This window comes from Peromyscus californicus, unplaced genomic scaffold (assembly GCF_007827085.1).
Source record: "Peromyscus californicus insignis strain IS unplaced genomic scaffold, ASM782708v3 Scaffold_5__1_contigs__length_169319896, whole genome shotgun sequence".
NCBI lineage: Eukaryota > Metazoa > Chordata > Mammalia > Rodentia > Cricetidae > Peromyscus > Peromyscus californicus.
The window spans coordinates 32378638-32397632 of record NW_026294573.1 but is presented as its reverse complement, the minus strand read 5'-3'; the positions used below and the strand labels follow the sequence as shown (position 1 = coordinate 32397632).

The 18995-nt window shown below is 44.9% G+C and overlaps 1 protein-coding gene across 1 annotated transcript in view; it reads right to left on the bottom strand.

The window, feature by feature from the left end:
* Positions 1 to 2534: 2534 nt before the first annotated feature.
* Positions 2535 to 18995, bottom strand: part of Zmpste24 (zinc metallopeptidase STE24) — a 43279-nt gene continuing 26818 nt past the window's right edge. Inside the window, 3 exon segments of the mRNA XM_052716715.1 lie at positions 2535 to 4452; positions 9327 to 9470; positions 12369 to 12473. Coding sequence (XP_052572675.1) covers positions 4228 to 4452; positions 9327 to 9470; positions 12369 to 12473 — 474 coding nt within the window. The 3' untranslated portion in view covers positions 2535 to 4227.

Below are 18995 nucleotides of genomic sequence, written 5' to 3'. Positions count from 1 at the left end.
TAATCCTAGCACTCAGGAGGCAGAGGCAGGCGGATCTCTGTGAGTTCGAGGCCAGCCTGGTCTACAGGGGGAGTTCCAGGACAGCCAGAGAAACCATCTTGAAAAACAAAAACTAGGGCTGGAGAGAGGGCTCAGAGGTTAAGAACATTTGACTGCTCTCCCAGAGGTCCTGAGTTCAATTCCCAGCAACCACATGGTGGCTCACAACCCTCTGTAATGAGATCTGGCACCCTCTTCTGGCCTGCAGACATACATGCAGGCAGATCATTGTATGTATAATAAATAAATAAATCTTTAAAAAAAGAAAAAGAAAAACTAAAGTTTAAATCCCCTCCATTCTTGAAGTTTTGGGGGTCAAACCCAGGACCTTGTGCATCCTGGGTAGCTACTCTAATTGAGCCTCAGCCCCCTAAGTCTAAATTCTCACAGTAGCCACAAGGCCCAGTAAAACCTGTCCTTCCTGTTTTAATTTCTAATCCCTCTAGCACTCGCCCTCCCCACCCTCTAGCTTTCTGGTGTTGCTCATGTTTCAAGGCCTTTGTAGCTACAGCTCCCTTTTCGTAAGATGCCTTCAGATACCTACAGTATCTGTAGTACCTGTCACTGGGCCCTATTATAGTTTTTTTTTTTCCTATACATACATACCTATGATAAAGTCTAGCTTCTAAATTAGTCATAGTGAGGGATTAGCAGTAACTAATAGAACAGTTATGACAATACATTGTATGTAGGGTTTGGACTGTGGCTCAATTAAGAGTGCCTGGATTCTGGGTTCAGTCTCCAGCATCACACAAACATGGTGGCATATGCTGGCCACCATGTAATGGCACATGTAATCCCAGCACTCAGGAGGTGGAGTCAGGAAGATCAAGGTCTGAGGCCAGTCTGGGATATATGTGGCTGTATCTCAAGAAAGTTTCTCTTTCACAACTTAACGAATGTTATTAGTATTTCTGCAGTGGCCAGAAAGAAACACTACAGGAAGAAGGGACTGCTGTATCTTAGTCACTGGTAACTATAACTGAGCATCAGAGGCGAGCCCTGACCCAGACAGGCAGTTATCTCTTCACTGGTACAGGCAATCCTGGTTTCTTGGGCTCTAGAATACACAGAGGTATCTTCTGATTGATCTGGATGATGGAGAGGATCCAAACGGAGGCCGGAACAATAAAAATGCAAGCCCAAGACAATCTGAGGTTACAACAATGGAGAAGGAATAATTCCAAGGCTGCTTCTGAGGGGATGTCTGCAAGAACTGGTGATGCTCTGAGGGATGTCTGTAAGAACTGGTGATGCTCTGAGGGATGTCTGTAAGAACTGGTGATGCTCTGAGGGATGTCTGTAAGAACTGGTGATGCTCTGAGGGATGTCTGTAAGAACTGGTGATGCTCTGAGGGGATGTCTGTAAGAACTGGTGATGCTCTGAGGGATGTCTGTAAGAACTGGTGATGCTCTGAGGGGATGTCTGTAAGAACTGGTGATGCTCTGAGGGATGCAGTAAGAACTGGTGATGCTCTGAGGGATGTCTGTAAGAACTGGTGATGCTCTGAGGGATGTCTGTAAGAACTGGTAATGCGGGGGCTGGAGAGATGGCTCAGAGGTTAAGAGCACTGAATGTTCTTCCAGAGGTCCTGAGTTTAATTCCCAGCAACCACATGGTGGCTCACAACCATCTGTAATGAGATCTGGTGCCCTCTTCTGGCCTGCAGTCATACATGCTGTATACATAATAAATAAATAAATCTTTTTTAAAAAAAAAAGATCTGGTGATGCTCTGAGGGGATGTCTGTAAGAACTGGTGATGCTCTGAGGGATGCAGTAAGAACTGGTGATGCTCTGAGGGATGTCTGTAAGAACTGGTGATGCTCTGAGGGATGTCTGTAAGAACTGGTAATGCGGGGGCTGGAGAGATGGCTCAGAGGTTAAGAGCACTGAATGTTCTTCCAGAGGTCCTGAGTTTAATTCCCAGCAACCACATGGTGGCTCACAACCATCTGTAATGAGATCTGGTGCCCTCTTCTGGCCTGCAGTCATACATGCTGTATACATAATAAATAAATAAATCTTTTTTAAAAAAAAAAGAACTGGTGATGCTCTGAGGGATGTCTGTAAGAACTGGTGATGCTCTGGGGGGGGATGTCAGTAAGAACTGGTGATGCTCTGGGGGGATGTCAGTAAGAACTGGTGATGCTCTGAGGGAATGTCAGTAAGAACTGGTGATGCTCTGAGGGATGTCTGTAAGAACTGGTGATGCTCTGAGGGATGTCTGTAAGAACTGGTGATGCTCTGAGGGATGTCAGTAAGAACTGGTGATGCTCTGAGGGGATGCAGTAAGAACTGGTGATGCTCTGAGGGATGCAGTAAGAACTGGTGATGCGTTTGCTGGAAAGAACAGGAGGCAGCCATGAGTGGTGCCTGTGTCACTCAGACTCAGGGCTGGTCACAGGATCCGTGGACAGCACTGTCCCTGTAGGCAATCAACACATCTGGGTAACATAACATCTGACGCACAAATCACAACACAAAACCCAACATCAGGACATAAATCTGCATTGGCAACTTTTAATGTCTCACTTGTGCAGAACTGAAAGGTGTATTTAAAGGCACAGAGGAAGGAAAGGCAATTATCTGAGCATGAAGTCATAGGAAAGGATGCTGCAGAGAAGCCGTGGGCTGCTCTGCTGAGCTGTAGGAAAGAAAGAATGCAGCGCTGAACTAGAGCTTGGGGCTGCTGTGGTCCGTGTGAAGGCACCACTCACACGTCAGCAGAGCACAAGACGATCACAGTGCCGTCAGCACACTGTGGAGTAAATGCCCAGGAGAGGCACAGGCCCGGTGAGTGGGAGTGGCGGGCGCAGCACGGTTCTCACTCAGCACACAGACAGACTGGAAGCAGTCAAGCTCACACCTTTACCTCTGGAAATCTTGTGTGCTGCTGTCTCTGAGAGTAAACATCTGCCTGACGACCAAGAGTTATAATTAAAAACATGGAATCTTGTGAATAAAAAGATTACAAAAATGAAAGCAGAGACCTCTGTCCTTGAAAAAAGATAGAAAACTGTGTTTTTTTCTGTAATAAGAGAATCATGAATATTTCACCTTTATGTCTTTTCAAATGTCATCTCTTCTTTCATATTCTGCCACATTTAACATTGGGAAATGTGTATAATATGGCAACTTCTGCTAAGTGAAAGGGTGTACTGTTATTTGCTGGGAAAACTGAATGAGAAAAGGCTAGCTTACCTCTAGTAAGGCCAGGTGGGAGAAACGGTAAGAATTGAGACTGATTTTCTTTCCTCCCTCCCCACCTCTCTTTCTTCAGACAGGGTCTTACTACGTAGCCCTGGCTGGCCTCAACTCACAGATCCACCTGCCTCTGCCTCAAGCACGGTGATTAAAGGTAAGTGCTATCAAGCCTGGCTTAAAATTAAGACTTTCTTAAAAGCAAACCCAAACTCAATAATTTGAAAGATTTCGACTTTCAAGTACGAGTCATTCCTAAACTGGGTGTGGTGGCTCACATCCTCAACCCCAGCATTTGGAAGGAGGCCTGATGAGAAGTCTAACCCATGCTAGGCTAAAGAATAAGTCTGGGGCCACCAAGGGCTAGAGCGAGACCTTATCTCAAAAAAAGAAGGGAGGGAGGGGTTCCTGATTGGTGTGAGAGAGGAACAGAAAGCTTTGTGAGTACAACAGTACAATACAGACTAACAACTTCTATTTCAGTAGCATCAGCCTCACTCATTTTTACTTTTCTTTCTTATTTAAAACACTGATTGGCCAGGTGAAGTCATAACAGCATGAAGGTAAAAACAAATTCCACGGAGGTACACGCACAATGATTGGGACCCCTCTTTCTGTTTCTGTCTTGCAGAAAATACTCAGAGGTGGTGTTTTCCCTTTTCAACATACAACCCGAACACCCTATATGCAGATTCCACATAGTGAGGAAATAAAACAAGTTGTGCATTGCCTTAAATAATTTTACAAATTGATGGTAAACCAGATGTTAGATAAGACTATGCTTTAAAAATATTAAGCCTCAAATTTTTATCCAGTGTTTTAAGAAATGGATTATTAAAGTCATTTTTGAAATGAGATAGTAAATGTATTTGAATCTGGACTTTTATGGACTTAACCATTTTCCTTAAAAACTTGAAACCATCAAGAGCTGGAACATGCTGCCGGGCCAGAAATAATCACAAGTGTGTCCAGTCCCCGAGTGGCTCAGTCTCGTTTTGTGGCTTTCAGAGCCTGAAGCCTCTCTAGTAGTGGAGGGTGTGAATAGTGCCACGTGGAGAACAGCCAGTCAGAAACCGGGAAGCCCAGGTTGTCTTTGTTTAGCTTGATCAAAGCAGAATATAAGTCTTTAGCCATCCCAAGTTTCTTGGCGAAAGCGTCGGCCTGGAACTCAAACCTGCGGCTCAGGACTGTTAGGCAGAAGGACAGAACCTGTAGAAGAACAGAACAGGGTTTAGCCGCCTGGCACTGAGGAGGACTGGTCAGGACATGAGAAAGGCAAGCCAAACCTACTAGGAGACTATGACTTGGGATTCAAGGGGGTGGGGGGACTATATCAAGCTGAGCTTCCCCGACTCCAGGCCAACAGACCAGAAACACATATATATCCTTATTAAAAGGAGCTTTTGAGAGTGTGCGGTGCACCAGGGGCTTCACCCTTCAGGAACTTCTCACTTAGACCGCACAGGTCAGGAGGTGAAGCCAGAGGGCCACAGGGCTGGGCGGTGAGTGCTGAATTTAGGGTGACTCCAAAGCCAGTGCGTACCAGCGCGGAGTCAGTTCTGTGTTCACCTTCTGTCTCTAACATACCTTCGGCACTGTTTTTCTGAGACAGGGTTTCACAGAACTCGGGCCGACCTCAAACTCCTCATCTTCTGCCCCCACATCCCAAGTGCCAGGATTTCAGGAATCCACTACACTACCACATCAGGAAGTTCTTTTTCAAATATTTATTTATTTTGTGCTTGTGTTTTGCCTGGTGCCCAAAGAGGTCAGAAGGGGGCTTCAAGATCCCTTTGAACTGGAGTTACGGATGGTTATGAGTCATCATGTGAGTACTGGGAACCAAACCCAGGTCCTCTGCAAAGGCAGCAAGTGCTCCTAACCACGGAGCCATCTCTCCAGCCCCACAGGATCATTTCAAATATTCTTGATCACTTAAATCATTAATAACAGTCTTCACTGAGATTACTCTAAACCATGACAGAGCCTCTGAGAACAACAGTTTCAAATTCTGTTTTGTTATTGACAAGGTCTTTCTATGTAGCTGGCCTCCCGCTCATGATCCCCCTTCAGCCTCCGGAGTCAAAACTGAATGTTTTAGAAGTGGCTATGGCAATATCTACAGGTTAAGTTCACCATTTCTAAAGACCATTATGAAAGGGAAAATTTTCCTGGGAAAATATAAACTCTGAGGGATTAAGGTGTTTGCAACAGCACTCGGGAGGCAGAGTCCGGTGGATCTCTGAGTTGGAGGCCAGCCTGGTCTACAGAGTGAGTTCCAGGACAACCATGGCTACACAGAGAAACCCTGACCTAAAAAACCAAAGTCTTTGTACACACAAGTGTAGCAGACAGAATGACATGCTGTGTATTTTAAAAAATATTTTGACATTTTTTTTTTTTGCTTTTGGGGGCTGGGGAGACGGCTTGTGGTCAAGTACTTGCTGTGGGAGCCTGAGGACCCAAGTTTGAATTTATAGCACTGCAAACACCAAGTGCACATCAGCAGCCCCAGAGCTAGGGAGCGGGCAGCCAAGGTAGAACTCAGGGGCTTGTTAGGCAGCCAGGTTCACCAACACAGGAGATTCCTTGGAGAGCAACAGAGGAAGGCATTCAGTGTTAAACTCTGGTCTCCATAGGCATACACATGGGCAAGCATACTTATGTATACAATACACATAACTCTCTCTCTCTCTGCCACTATGAGTTTCCTAATAAAGTTTTTGAGTCTCTGTTATCACCCAATTCTCCGTGAAATTTCTTTCAAATCTTGAATATACATTTTGGTTTGGCTGTCTGAGCCAGATGTGGTGATGTGAACCTGTCACTCTAGCTACTTAGGAGGCTCAGGCAGGAGTCTGAAGCCAGCCTTATCAGCTATCTCAAGGAAGGAAAGAAGGGAAGGGGAGAGAGGCAACCCCTTCCCCAACCTTCATTCACTGGCTCTAATAACCTTAGCTCAGTACTCACCTAGCACATGTTAAGTCCTGTGTTCAGTTTTCAGAATCTTTTAAAAAAAAGCCAGGTGGTAGTGGCACATGTCTTCAATCCCAGCACCCAGGAGGCAGAGGCAGGCTGATCTCGGAGTTTGAGGCCAGCCTGGTTTACAGAGTGAGTTCCAGGACAGCCAGGGCTACACAGAGAAACTCTGTCTCGAAAAACAAAACAAAACAAACAAACAAAATCCTTCATTCACATCCCTCACCTCTATTTTAAGTACCTTAGTCAACCAGATTTGACTTTTGCTCTAATACATAAATAAAATATAAGTAGATAAATTAGTAACTACCTGTTTTGCTATAGGTTTCTAATTTATTTTTTATTTTTTTATTTTTGAGGAAGGGTTTCTCTGTGTAGCCCTGGTTGTCCTGGAACTCACTCTGTAGACCAGGCTAGCCTCAAACTCATAGAGGTCCACCTGCCTCTGCCTCCCAAGTGCTGGCATTAAAGGTGTAGGCCACCACAGCCCAGCTCCAATATGTTTTAAAACGATTTATTTTATTTCTAATTATGTGTATGTATGTGGGATGCGTGTGGGGTACATGAGCACATATGCCTGCAGATGCCGGATGCACTGCATCTAAGAGCTGGGATTACAGGCCGTACCTCATGTGAGTTCTAGGAACTGAAAACCCTGGGTGCTCTGGAAGAGCAGCACCAACGTAACGTAACCACCGAGCTAGCCCTCCATTTTTTGGGCGGGGGGGTAGGGCAATCCCAAGAAAGTATCTCTTCTATTTTAAGCTCCTTAAACTCTTGACACTGCGTACAAGAAGTCCAGGCTTAATGCCCAGCGCCTCTGGACTACATCTCCTAGGCAACTCAAGGCTTTTAAACCGTTGTTAGTACCTCTGTGGACTAATCACACTGTAAACCACTCTAATACTCAGTATTTATTTCGGTAATATTTGAAGTGAATTCAACTATTGAGTAAGGAGACAAAACAAAAATCCCATGACTAGGCCAACATCGGCATCATCGCTGCCTGTTGGGAGCACAGTACAAAGGTCCTTGTGCCCACAGATCTCCAGAGAACCAGGAAGGTTAAGCATAGAGGCATAGAGGATTGTCTTTCCAATGGGAAAGATGAAAACCTGTTCTTCCACTCAGAAGGCTGAGAATGGGAAATGATTAATAGCCTGGTGATCTGTGTTATCTGTTGGGTCAGGCTATATCAAGCTCTTATCACAGAGATGGCTAGTAGTCTGAATGACCCTGATAGCCAGAGGCTCCCCCAACCCCCCCCAACCAGGACCAGAGATGGCTAACAGCCCAGATGGCCTCTATGCTATCTGTAGGACTAAAGCCAAGACAGACCCTTAGGCCCTTAAGCTAGTACAGGTAGCCTATCTCTAGAATCCATCTTCTTGGAGGGAATGACATGTACCCTGAGTTGAGTTTCAATGTAATTATGCTTCTTTGTACACTGGGGATTGTGTTACACCAGGAAACTATTTTTCCAAATTGTACTGGGCTTAAATACACAGGGAATAAACCATCTGTTATTAGACGCCCTGAAGTCTAATCCAAGTTGATCAAGTCAATTTGCACTGGGTTTTTATTCTTTTTTTTTTTTTTTTTTGGTTTTTCGAGACAGGGTTTCTCTGCGTAGCTTTGCGCCTTTCCTGGAACTCACTTGGTAGCCCAGGCTGGCCTCGAACTCACAGAAATTCACCTGGCTCTGCCTCCCGAGTGCTGGGATTAAAGGCGTGCGCCACCACCGCCCGGCTGGGTTTTTATTCTTATCTCTTCGTGGGGTTCAGTTCCTTGTATGACAACTGCAGGGACCCCCTCAGCTGCCAACCCCTGCCTCAGCTGGAGAGCCCTCCTCCCTGCTGAGCTGGGTTACCAGGCCTCCCAGGCAAAGGCAGTAATTAAAGAAAACTAAACATGGACTAATGGGAAGCCACAGTGATATTACCAGCCCAATGGGGTAAGAAAAACAATTAGTTAAATAAGCAAAACTTTAAAAAAAAAGCAGAGTGCTCTGGGGTTGTTTATTATGTATGTGCAGTGTCCTTACCCTATCTGAGATATGACAAAAGCATTCTCTACCATGTTTAAGCAGCAAACCTCACAAGGCATTTTATAAATACATTCACTCCTAGCCACAATGTCAGGCGGCTCACAGCCTCAGGAGCATCCACTGACTCTGGCCTCTGCTGGCACCTGAATTCACATGCATGTGCCATGAACATCATACACACAGTTAAAAAAATAATAAAGAGAAAATTTAAAAACAAAAACATTAGTTTAATGTCTATAATTTAAAATAATGAATACATGTCCTCACAAGATTTATATAGCTTGTGTGGACAATTCACAGCTACTTCTCTCCATTCTTCCTTCATGGCACACCCCACCCCCACCCTGCCCCTACCCCGAATGCTTTCCTAAGTGAAGAAATAGGATTCACTTAGTTGGTCTGATAACCTTTACTCTAGAACCTGTCTCAAGGATGAATGGAGGTTCCTCAAGATCACCGATATTATTTCTTGCCTTCATCTGGAAACCTTACCAAATGCCATGAGATTCTGCTCTGAAATACAGTCTCATTAACTGGTGTCGTATCACACATGCAGAATCTGCTCATGACTGGCTCCTAACCTCATTTGTGAAATACCCACTTTTGGTTTAGTGGGTCCTGGAGGGAGCCCTAAAGTCACTGCGAACAATCAGAGGAACACGGTCACACAACTCCCTCCAGTCTGTCACCTTCTCAGTTACTATTTGTTTTGTCCCCTCACACACAGAATTTCACACCCACACTGGTCAACACATGGCCTAGGACACGGCATTCTAGCAGGTGACCTCCAGCTACCGAGGCTCTGAGGTATACACACCAAGGTTTGTATCGCTAAGCTCCAGTTCTCTACCCTTACCTCCTAACAATATTCTGAGCACTTACCTATTTAGACTGAGGTCTCTCTGCTGCTTTTATACCATCCAGTATACTTTACACCATACAGTGAGGACTAGAAGCTTATATGGTTTTGTTGATTTATTTTCACGCTACCCTGAAGAATCCAGATTTGAAATAGACAAAACCACATATGTAGTAATTTTTAAAAAGCATACATTACCTCATTGTAAGGTGAGAAAATGAACTGAAAGATGATCAAGAGTCCAATCAGAGTGGGTTGGGTGTCATAAAAACCAAAGGCAGCAAAAAGTACCCTCTGACCAATTAGCACGGCAAACAAGAAGAAACACAGGAAGGAATTTATCTAGAAGAGAGGACATGATACTGCAGGTCACCGTGATGCTAAGCAGGCCTTTGGGCGCTGTCTTGATCAATGATGAGCGGGAGAGGGCCCATCGCAATGTGGGTGCTGCCACCCCGGCAGGTGCGCCTGGGCTGTATGAGAAAGCAGGCTGAGCAAGCAAGCCAGTAAGCGATGTTCCTCTATGGCAGTGGTTCTCAACCTTCCTAATGCTGCGGCTCTTTAATACAGCTCCTCATATTATGGTGGTTCCCCAACCATAAAACTATTTCATCGCTACATCATAACTGTAATTTTGCTACTGTTATGAATTATAATATAAATATCTGTTACGCAGGATATCTGATATGCAATCTCAAAGGGTCATGACCCACAGGTTAAGAACTGCTGCTCTATGGCCTCTACGTCAGTTCCTGCCTCCAGGTTCCTTCCCTGACACCCTCAGTAATAAAGTGTGACCTGAGAGTTGTTCCACAGTTGTTTTTGGTCACGGTGTTATCATGGCAATAGAAACCCTGCCTGAGACACAGGCTATGCTGGCACCAGCTCAAAGTGGAGTGCTGTAGCATGTGGTATCATGTAGGGACGGTCCTGGAAGGCACTGGCACAAATAAACTTTTTGTTGTTGGTTTTCTTTTTTGAGACAAGGTTTCTCTGTGGAGCTCTGACTGTCCTGGAACTCGATCTATAGACCAGGCTGGCCTTGAACTCAGAGATTTGCCTGCCTCTGTTTCCTGAGTGCTAGGATTAAAGGTATGTACTACCATGCCTGGCATACAGAAACACTCTTGATGAAGAGAACTTTAAATAGTACATCTAACTGGCTATGGGGCAAATATAAGATGAAAACACACACTAATTTGCTGACAGTGGGCAATTAATGGTTTGGTTGAATGATCAGAGGCCTCAGACACACTAGAGTGAGGCTAGCCTATTTCCAGTTACTCTAGGACTTGATCAAGGTGCTTATGACTAGTGGTCAAAGTGACAGTCAGTCAGTGTATCAGTAAAGAACACCGACCTTCTATCAGAAGAGGCTCCTGGCTCCTACTAGGTACCCAAAGTGTCCTTAGGGAGCAGCCCACTGCCTTGTGGTAGGGCTGATCCCACCACACCCATCCCTTTATAGAAGGGGCAGTGACTTTCCTTACAGATCAAACACTGAGTCAGAACCAGAATTTGGATGTATTTAAGCCTTATGTGCTCTGTTTGTACAGCACAGCTTCAAGCTAAGGAGCTAAGTGTCAACTAAAGACCCATGGCAACAGGAAACCTGGGCTCATGAGTCTTCTCACACAGCCCAGAACTGGCTGGCCTTTCAGGAACAGAGACCCATCTGAAACTCAGTGAAGCATGGCATGATGGTAAACGCGTGTGTAATTCTAACACTTGGGAGGCAGGAGGATTGCAAGTTGAAAGGCATCTTGGTCTATATAATGAGAGTCTATTTAAAAACACACACACAAACAAGATTTAGTTTAGGCTGTCTGTATGGGTTCAGTTCCCAGCACCAACATCACGTGGCTCATAACTATCTTTAACTCAGCTCCAGGAGATCCTATGCCTCTGGCCTCTGTGGGCACCTGCACTCGAGTACACATACTCATATGCAGACACACATACCTATACATGATATAGTTATAAAAATAAATCTATATTTTTTATAATAGATCCTTTAAAAACCTTTTTAAAGTAGAAATATAGTATCTGGTTTTTGCATTTATGACTTATTTATTTTTGTATAATGAGTAGGAGTTCTGTGGCAGCACGTATGTCATGTCAAGCCTGTGGAGGTCAGAAGGACAACCTGCAGGAGCCAGTTCTCTCCTTCCACCAGGTGGGTCCCGGGAATCAACCTAACACTGTCAGCCTTGGTGGCAAGTACCTTCACATACTGACCACCTCACCAACCTTCCAAAAGCATTGTAATGTACACCCTATCGAGGTTTGCTCCTTTTTGGTCTTCATGGCTCATGTATCGGAGCAACTCTGGATGTGACAGCCATGACGGTGACAGCAACAAACACTATCATGTACTCAACATGCTCCCACCATGCCCTGCGCACCCCAAACCCTACCAGGACTAGGTATTCAATTCCTAAGCAGCCCTACGCTGTACTATTCAATGAAGAAATGGAGGCGGAGAGAAACTGAGGAAATGCCTCAGGTCCCACATGTACACTCAGAACCACAATGAGAAGTCAGGCAGCTTGGTCTCCAAATTGAGATCCTCCTGCCTCAGCTTCCTGAATGATAGGATTACAAGCCTGTGCCATCACTTGATGAATGTCTTATCCCCATTACTATATAATGTCTCAGGCCTCTTATACTTTTATTTACTTACTTGGCTTTTCTTTTTAAGACCGAGTCTCACTATGTAGCTCAGTTTGGCCTGGAAGCTGCTACATAGCTCAGAACAGTCTTTGGCTTCTAAAAATTTTAACGTATTTCTTTTGTTTATTATATGTGTGGGTGCAAGAACACATGCCACATTGCAGGTGTGGAGGTCAGAGGACAACCTGAGGGGGCTGGTTCTCTCCTTGAACCACGTGAGTCCTGGGGGTTAAACTTAGGTTTGGCAGCAAGCGCCTTTAACTGCTAAGCCATCTTGCCAGCCCCTCAAGCTGACATCTTTCTGCCTGGGTCTCCTGAGTACTTAAGATTACAGGTGGGTACCACCCCGCTCACTTTTCCTGCCCTTCCAACTATAACTTTACAAAAATGAAACCGTGAGCCAGAGCTGCACAGCGGTAACCCCAGAACATGGGAGGTGAAGGAAGGCAGAGGATCAGGAGCTCAGGGTCATCTTTGGGTACACAATGAGCTCCAGGCCAGTCGGGGCTACATGAGACCCTGACTCAAAGGAAACACAGCAAAATACAATTGTCACTCCAAACTTACCTGACTAATGATTATATTTTTTATTGTGTGTCCCAACTTCCAGTGTCCCAGTTCATGGCCAAGTACAGCCAGTACTTCCTCATTTTTACATCCTTGTTTCTTATTCTGAGTCAAGAAAATAGAGAAAATAACCTATTAGTAACCTTTAATTCATTTATATCTTTAACCTTGATCCAGTAATATCCTTTCATTGATTGTAATGTAAACAGACTTCAGTATAAAACTTGGCTTAACACAGCATTCACTATGCACCCCAAAGACAGAACTATAAACAAGGCAAGCTTCAACTTCACTAAGTTCAACACCCTAAACTAATTTAGATCAGGAGAAAAAAAAAAACCTGGAAAGAGCATAAATCTTTATCAATAAGGTAAAGAGTTAAACAAGTCAAATGAAACCACTTGACAGCTACATCCTAAACTCATTAGAAACTTCATTCTTGCCAGGCGGTGGTGGCGCACGCCTTTAATCCCAGCACTCGGGAGGCAGAGCCAGGCAGATCTCTGAGTTTGAGGCCAGCCTGGGCTACAGAGCGAGATCTAGGATAGGCACCAAAACTACACAGAGAAACCCTGTCTCGAAAAACCAAAAAAAAAAAGAAAGAAAGAAAAAAGAAACTTCATCCTCAAGTTTGTTCTGATGTGGAAACTCCTCATGATGAGCGTGATTAAGTAACAGCCATGCACACAGTCACTGGGAACGCTGATGGAAGGCACAGCAGTGTTGGGAGCAGTCAACTGCATATGACAGAGCACAGTGACTTGACCGCTTGACAGCTTTCCTGGAGTTCTAATCCCCAGCACTACCAAAACTAGAAAAATAAAAATTGATTCAAATTATATGAGAGTGCAAGGAACACAAGAGAAACAGGAAAGGTGAAAACAGCAACTCTGGGGTCAGCAAAGTAGATGGGCATGGTAGGGGCAGGAGAGTGCATGGGCATGGAGGGGACAGGAGGGTGGATGGGCATGGCGGGTCAGGAAAGTGGATGGGCATGGCGGGTCAGGAAAGTGGATGGGCATGGCGGGTCAGGAAAGTGGATGGGCATGGTGGGTCAGGAAAGTGGATGGGCATGGTGGGTCAGGAAAGTGGATGGGCATGGAGGGGACATGAGAGTGGACGGGCATGGAGGGGACAGGAGAGTGGATGGGCATGGCGGGTCAGGAAAGTGGATGGGCATGGAGGGGACAGGAAAGTGGATGGGCATGGAGGGGACAGGAGAGTGGATGGGCATGGTGGGTCAGGAAAGTGGATGGGCATGGCGGGTCAGGAAAGTGGACGGGATAAATGGCAGCAAATTAAGCAGACAAAGCTGAGTCACAAGGCCGCAGTGGAGAATCTGGAGAGACAGCTGATTGCGTTGCTGAACTTTCAGTGGGCATGGAGAACACCAGCTGCATGGGAACATCCCATCCCAGTGGGATGGTCTTTCTGTACGCTGTGAATATGTGTTGCCGTGACTGGTTAATAAAGAAGCTGCTCTGGCCTTACAGCAAGACAGGTTACAGCTATGCGGGAAATCCAAGAGAGACAGGAAAAGAAAGGCAGAGGTGGGAGAGACGCCAGCTGCCGCCGCCAAAGGAGAAGCAAGATGCCAGCAGACCGGTAACGCCACGGCCATGTTTCAAAACACAGATTAATAGAAATGGGTTAATTTAAGATGAAAGAGCTAGCTAGCAAGAGGCCTGCCATAGGCCATACAGTCTGTAAATAATATTAAACCTCTGAGTGATTATTTTATAAGTGGCTGAGGGATCGCGGAGCTGGGTGGGACCTGAGAAAACTTACAGCTACACCAAACACCTCTGGAGCTGGAGAAAGAGGGAGTAGGCTAGACTAAGACCCAAGAGACCAGAGAAATGGCTCAGTGGGCAAAAGTGCTTGTGCCAACAAACATAAAGCAACATTAATTAGGGAAGCTGGCTCAACAGACAGCGGTGTCTGCTACCAATGCTGATGACCTGAGCCCGACGGCCCTCAGCACTCACACAGTCAGGATCAACTCCTGAAAGTGGTTCTTTGACTGCCACACGTATGCTGAGGCAAATGAACACCCATCCTTATACATCACAGACACAATAATAATAAAAACTAGTAACTAAACTTGGTTTAAAAAAAAAAAAAAAAAAAAAAAGACGGGCGGTGGTGGCACACGCCTTTAATCCCAGCACTCAGGAGGCAGAGGCAGGTGGATCTTTGTGAGTTCGAGGCCAGCCTGGTCTACAGAGCAAGATCCAGGAAAAGGCGCAAAGCTACACAGAGAAACCCTGTCTCAAAAAACAAAAAACAAACAAACAAAAACAAACAAACAAACAAACAAAAAGAAACCTAACATTCAAATAACACAATTTCTGAAAAAAGAAAATACAAACAAAAAGGAGCAGCTGCAGAGTGTGTGTGTGTGTGTGTGTGTGTGTGTGTGTGTGTGTGTGTGTGTGTGTACATGTACCAGGACAGACAAATGCAAATCTTCACCAAGCCTGTACTCTGAAAACACCTCAGGGTTCTTCACAATGAAGGCCAGCGCAATGGGCTGGAGAGATGGCTGCTCTTCTAGAGGACAGGGGTTCAATTTTTAGCACCCTCAGCTCACAACTATCCAGTTCCAGTTCCAGAGGAAGTAATGCCATCTTCTGGTATCCTCAGGCACAAGGCATGCATGTGGTACACATATACACATGCAGGTCAAACACCCATACAAGTATAATTTTTTTTTAATCAGTGACAAATTCATCATAAAAATCACCAAATACTTCAGAAAACAAGGCACAACGAGTGAGAAATAATAAAGAGCAGCATTAGGGCCATAAGAATTTGTATAACGAGATTATCAGATTTCAAATACAAATAAGCATGCTTTATACAAATAAGGAAACATAGCTAGGTGGTGGTGGTGAACGCTTTTAATCTCAGCATTCGGGAGGCAGAGGCAGGCAGATCTCTGTGAGTTTGAGGCCAGCCTGGTCTACAGAGTGAGTTCCAGGACAGCCTGGACTACACAGAGAAAACCTGTCTCAGAAAAAAAAAAAGGGGGGGGGGGCCACATCTGATCAGACCAACCTGAAAAAAGAATCAACTGAATTTTAGCATTAAGAATAGAGGCACATGCTTTAGTCCCAGCACCCAGGAGGCAGAGGCAGGCGGATCTATGTTCATGAATTCGAGGCCAGTCTGGTCTACAGAGTGAGTTCCAGGACAGCCAGGGCTACACAGAGAAACCTTGTCTCAAAAAACAAAACAAAAAGAATGGGAGAAGCTTGGTATAGTGGTGTACACCTTTAATCAAAACACTGGGTAGGCTAAGAGGCAGATGGATTTCTGTGAGTTCGAGGCCAGCCTGATCTACATAGTGAGTTCCAGGGCAGACAGGGCTACGTAGAGACCCTGTTTCAAAAAAACAAAACCAAAAGGCAAAGACATGATGGAATAAGAAGGAACACAGCTGGGCTGAGAATATATGGTGGAGCACTTGCCTTGCATGTGTCGAGTTCATCTTGGTTCACTTCCTAGCACGGGAGGGGGACAGGATGACACACAGCATGGGAGTCACACTCAAAGTCACACTTGCCACCAAAAGAAGGCTCAATGACTTGCAATGAAATGTTAGAAAGAACTGGATTTTCTTCCCTTCCACATTAATGTCTCATAAAAGGACACAGACAAACAGCACACCATGTATGTAACACACTCCTTTTCATAAACTCGCACCTTGCCTCATTTGATCCTTAACAACACTGCACTGGCACCAAGTGGAGCATCTTTTTACTCAGAGATAAAGAAAAAGAAGCTGAGAATCAAAATGTCTTGGGCAGGTTGGGGAGGCGCTATAATCCCAGCACTTGAGAGGTGGAAGAAAGGACCAGGAGTTCAAAGTCATCCTCAGCTACATAGAAAGTTCAAGGCCAGTCTAGGCCACACGATGAGATCCTGTCTCAAAACAAAACAACAAAGCCGGGGGTGGTGGTGCATGGCTTTAATCCCAGCACTCAGGAAGCAGAGCCAGGCGGATCTCTGTGAGTTACAGGCCAGCCTGGTCTACAGAGCGAAATCCAGGACAGGCTCCAAAAAAACTACACAGAGAAACCCTGTCTCGAAAAGCAAACAAACAAACCAAACAAACAAAATCAACCTGTTCAATCTGATGGCTCATCCCACAGTCAAAATTCTGCCTCGTTCACATATCCTCTTCTCAGAAACCTGCCTATTAGAATCTGCAGTAATATCTCAATTCAAGATGGGTACAGTTAAGGGTACATACCTCCCAGACTGGGAGACTGAGGTTGAGAGTCAAGAGTTAAGGCCAGCTTGGGATACATAAGACCCTACCTCAACAAAACAAAAGAACAAAACCCCAGACCCCAAATTTTAAGAAGCCGCACTAATTCAGCTCTTCAAGATATACCTCATATGCCTCAAACTATGGGCTCCTTGTCACCTCTACTCACAGGTTTATTAGGTTGGGATGAGGCCTAAGGTAACATGGCATATAATTTATGCATAAACACTGCAGTTGATGAAGTAAAAGCAGGTTCTTCTAGAAGCCAGCAAGAGGCGGCAAACCCCATTCATCTCACTTCAAAGGGGGACTCGAGCATTTGTATTTGCTTTTGTACTGCTGAGGACTGAATGCAGGTCCATGGCATGCTAGGCAAGTACTCTACCTCGGAGCTACCCCAGCTACCAGCTGTGTTTGTAGCCAAATAAAACTGTTTCCAAAAATACTAAAGGCCTGCGTTCTCCTGACACTGTTGCAACCCTGGGTCACTTGCTGGTGTGTAAATAATTAGCTACAGTGTCATATACCCTGCACTGGACACCCCTTAGCAGGCTCCCTGCTGAACCTGCAGGCTCTCTAGTTTACTCTCACTGAGTCACCCTTTCTCACCTTCAGTTTTCCTTCCTATGAAATGACCTTAAGTCCTTGTCCCAGCTTCGAATCCTACGACAGGTGGTTAAACCTAAGTGGCTTTTATTCTAATATCCTCGTTGGCAGGTTAATTCCACTTAAAGTAAATATTAAAAGCCAGGTGTGGTAGCTCATACCTATATTCTCAACACTCAGAAGCCTGGAGCAGGAAGGTCCCAAATTTGAAGCCAGGTTAAGTTGTATACATAATACGTTCCAGGCCAGTATGGGCCACACACAGCACGTCACGGTCTTATGTGTATGGGAGTGTGTGACGTGTGGGTGGGTGTATATGTATGTGTGTACACAGTGTGTGAACCTTAGCCTTGAGACAGGGTCTCTAACTGAACTGAAAGTTCAGTTTTGGCTGCACTAAGCACTTAGGATGCGCCTGTCTCTATACCTCCACACCTGGCTGTTTACATGGGTGCCAGGGATTCGAATTCAGGTCCACAAGTTTGTAAACAAATGTTCTTATCCACTGGGACATCTTCCCAGCCGCACAAGACTCTGTCTTAAAGTTAAAAAAAAAAAAAAAAAAAAAAAAGGGTTGGAGCTATAGCTCATCAGTTAAAGCATTTGTTGCTCTTGCAGAGGCCTCAGATTTGATTCCCAACATGGTGTCTCAAAATCATCCATAACCCCAGTTCCAGGATATCTGATATGCTCTTCTGACCTCTACAGGCACCAAGCATACATGTGGTACACATTCATACATGCAAGAACATACATAAACACACACATACACAAACACACACACAAATGAATAACTCTAATAAAACCAACAAAAACCACAGGTGACTTAGGAGTGCCTCCTGCTCTTCCAGAGAATCTGGATTTGGTTCCCAACACCCATGTTCCGTGGCTCACAATTACCTTTAACTCCAGCTCCAGGGACCCAGACACACCTTTTCTGGCCTCCACTGACACCTGCATTCACATGCACTTACCTACCCACACACTCATACACATAATTGAAAATAAATCCTCTAGAAACCCAAAGGCATTAGCCCCTCTACCATACTATTTAATCCTTGCACAGAAATTGTCTCATCTATATATTCATAACAGGAACAGGCACCTAATTAGATCATCCCTTTAAAAGTCAAAACAAATACTCAAATGACACTCACTATTTTCCAGAACTTAAAAGGAAAAGCACAAGAGATTTTACGGGTGTTGTTTCATTTCATCTCATGACTCTAAAAGGTGAGCACTTTACTCCCACACTTCCCACTCATGAGTGATCTTGCATCATTCTGACTCTATTCCACTCCCATCCAAGAACATCTAATAATATCTGGGGACCATTTTGGTTGTAATATGTGAGTGTGTCACTGGTCTCTAGTGGGGACAGGCCAATGATGTTGCCAAACATCACAAGAGACTATCCAGTCCAGTAGTGCAAAGTTGGGAAATCCTGCCAGCCGCTCCTCTGCCTCAAGGAGTAAGACGTTCAGGAACCTTAACTTACTTGCTCAGTCATGCAGCTGGTAAGTGGACAGGGGTCTAAAATCATCCCACATGACACCACACCAAGAGCACATTCCATCCCACACATAAATACTGGGGATTGTTTATGAAGATTACTATTATTTCTTGCTATCATCCCTCCTCATTCATTTATTCTTAGTACTTTAAATTTTACTAGTCAGCATTAGCTGATCTTATCCAGCAATGTTTTTAGACTCTCAGAAGTTTTTCTTGGGGTTGGGCTCAAG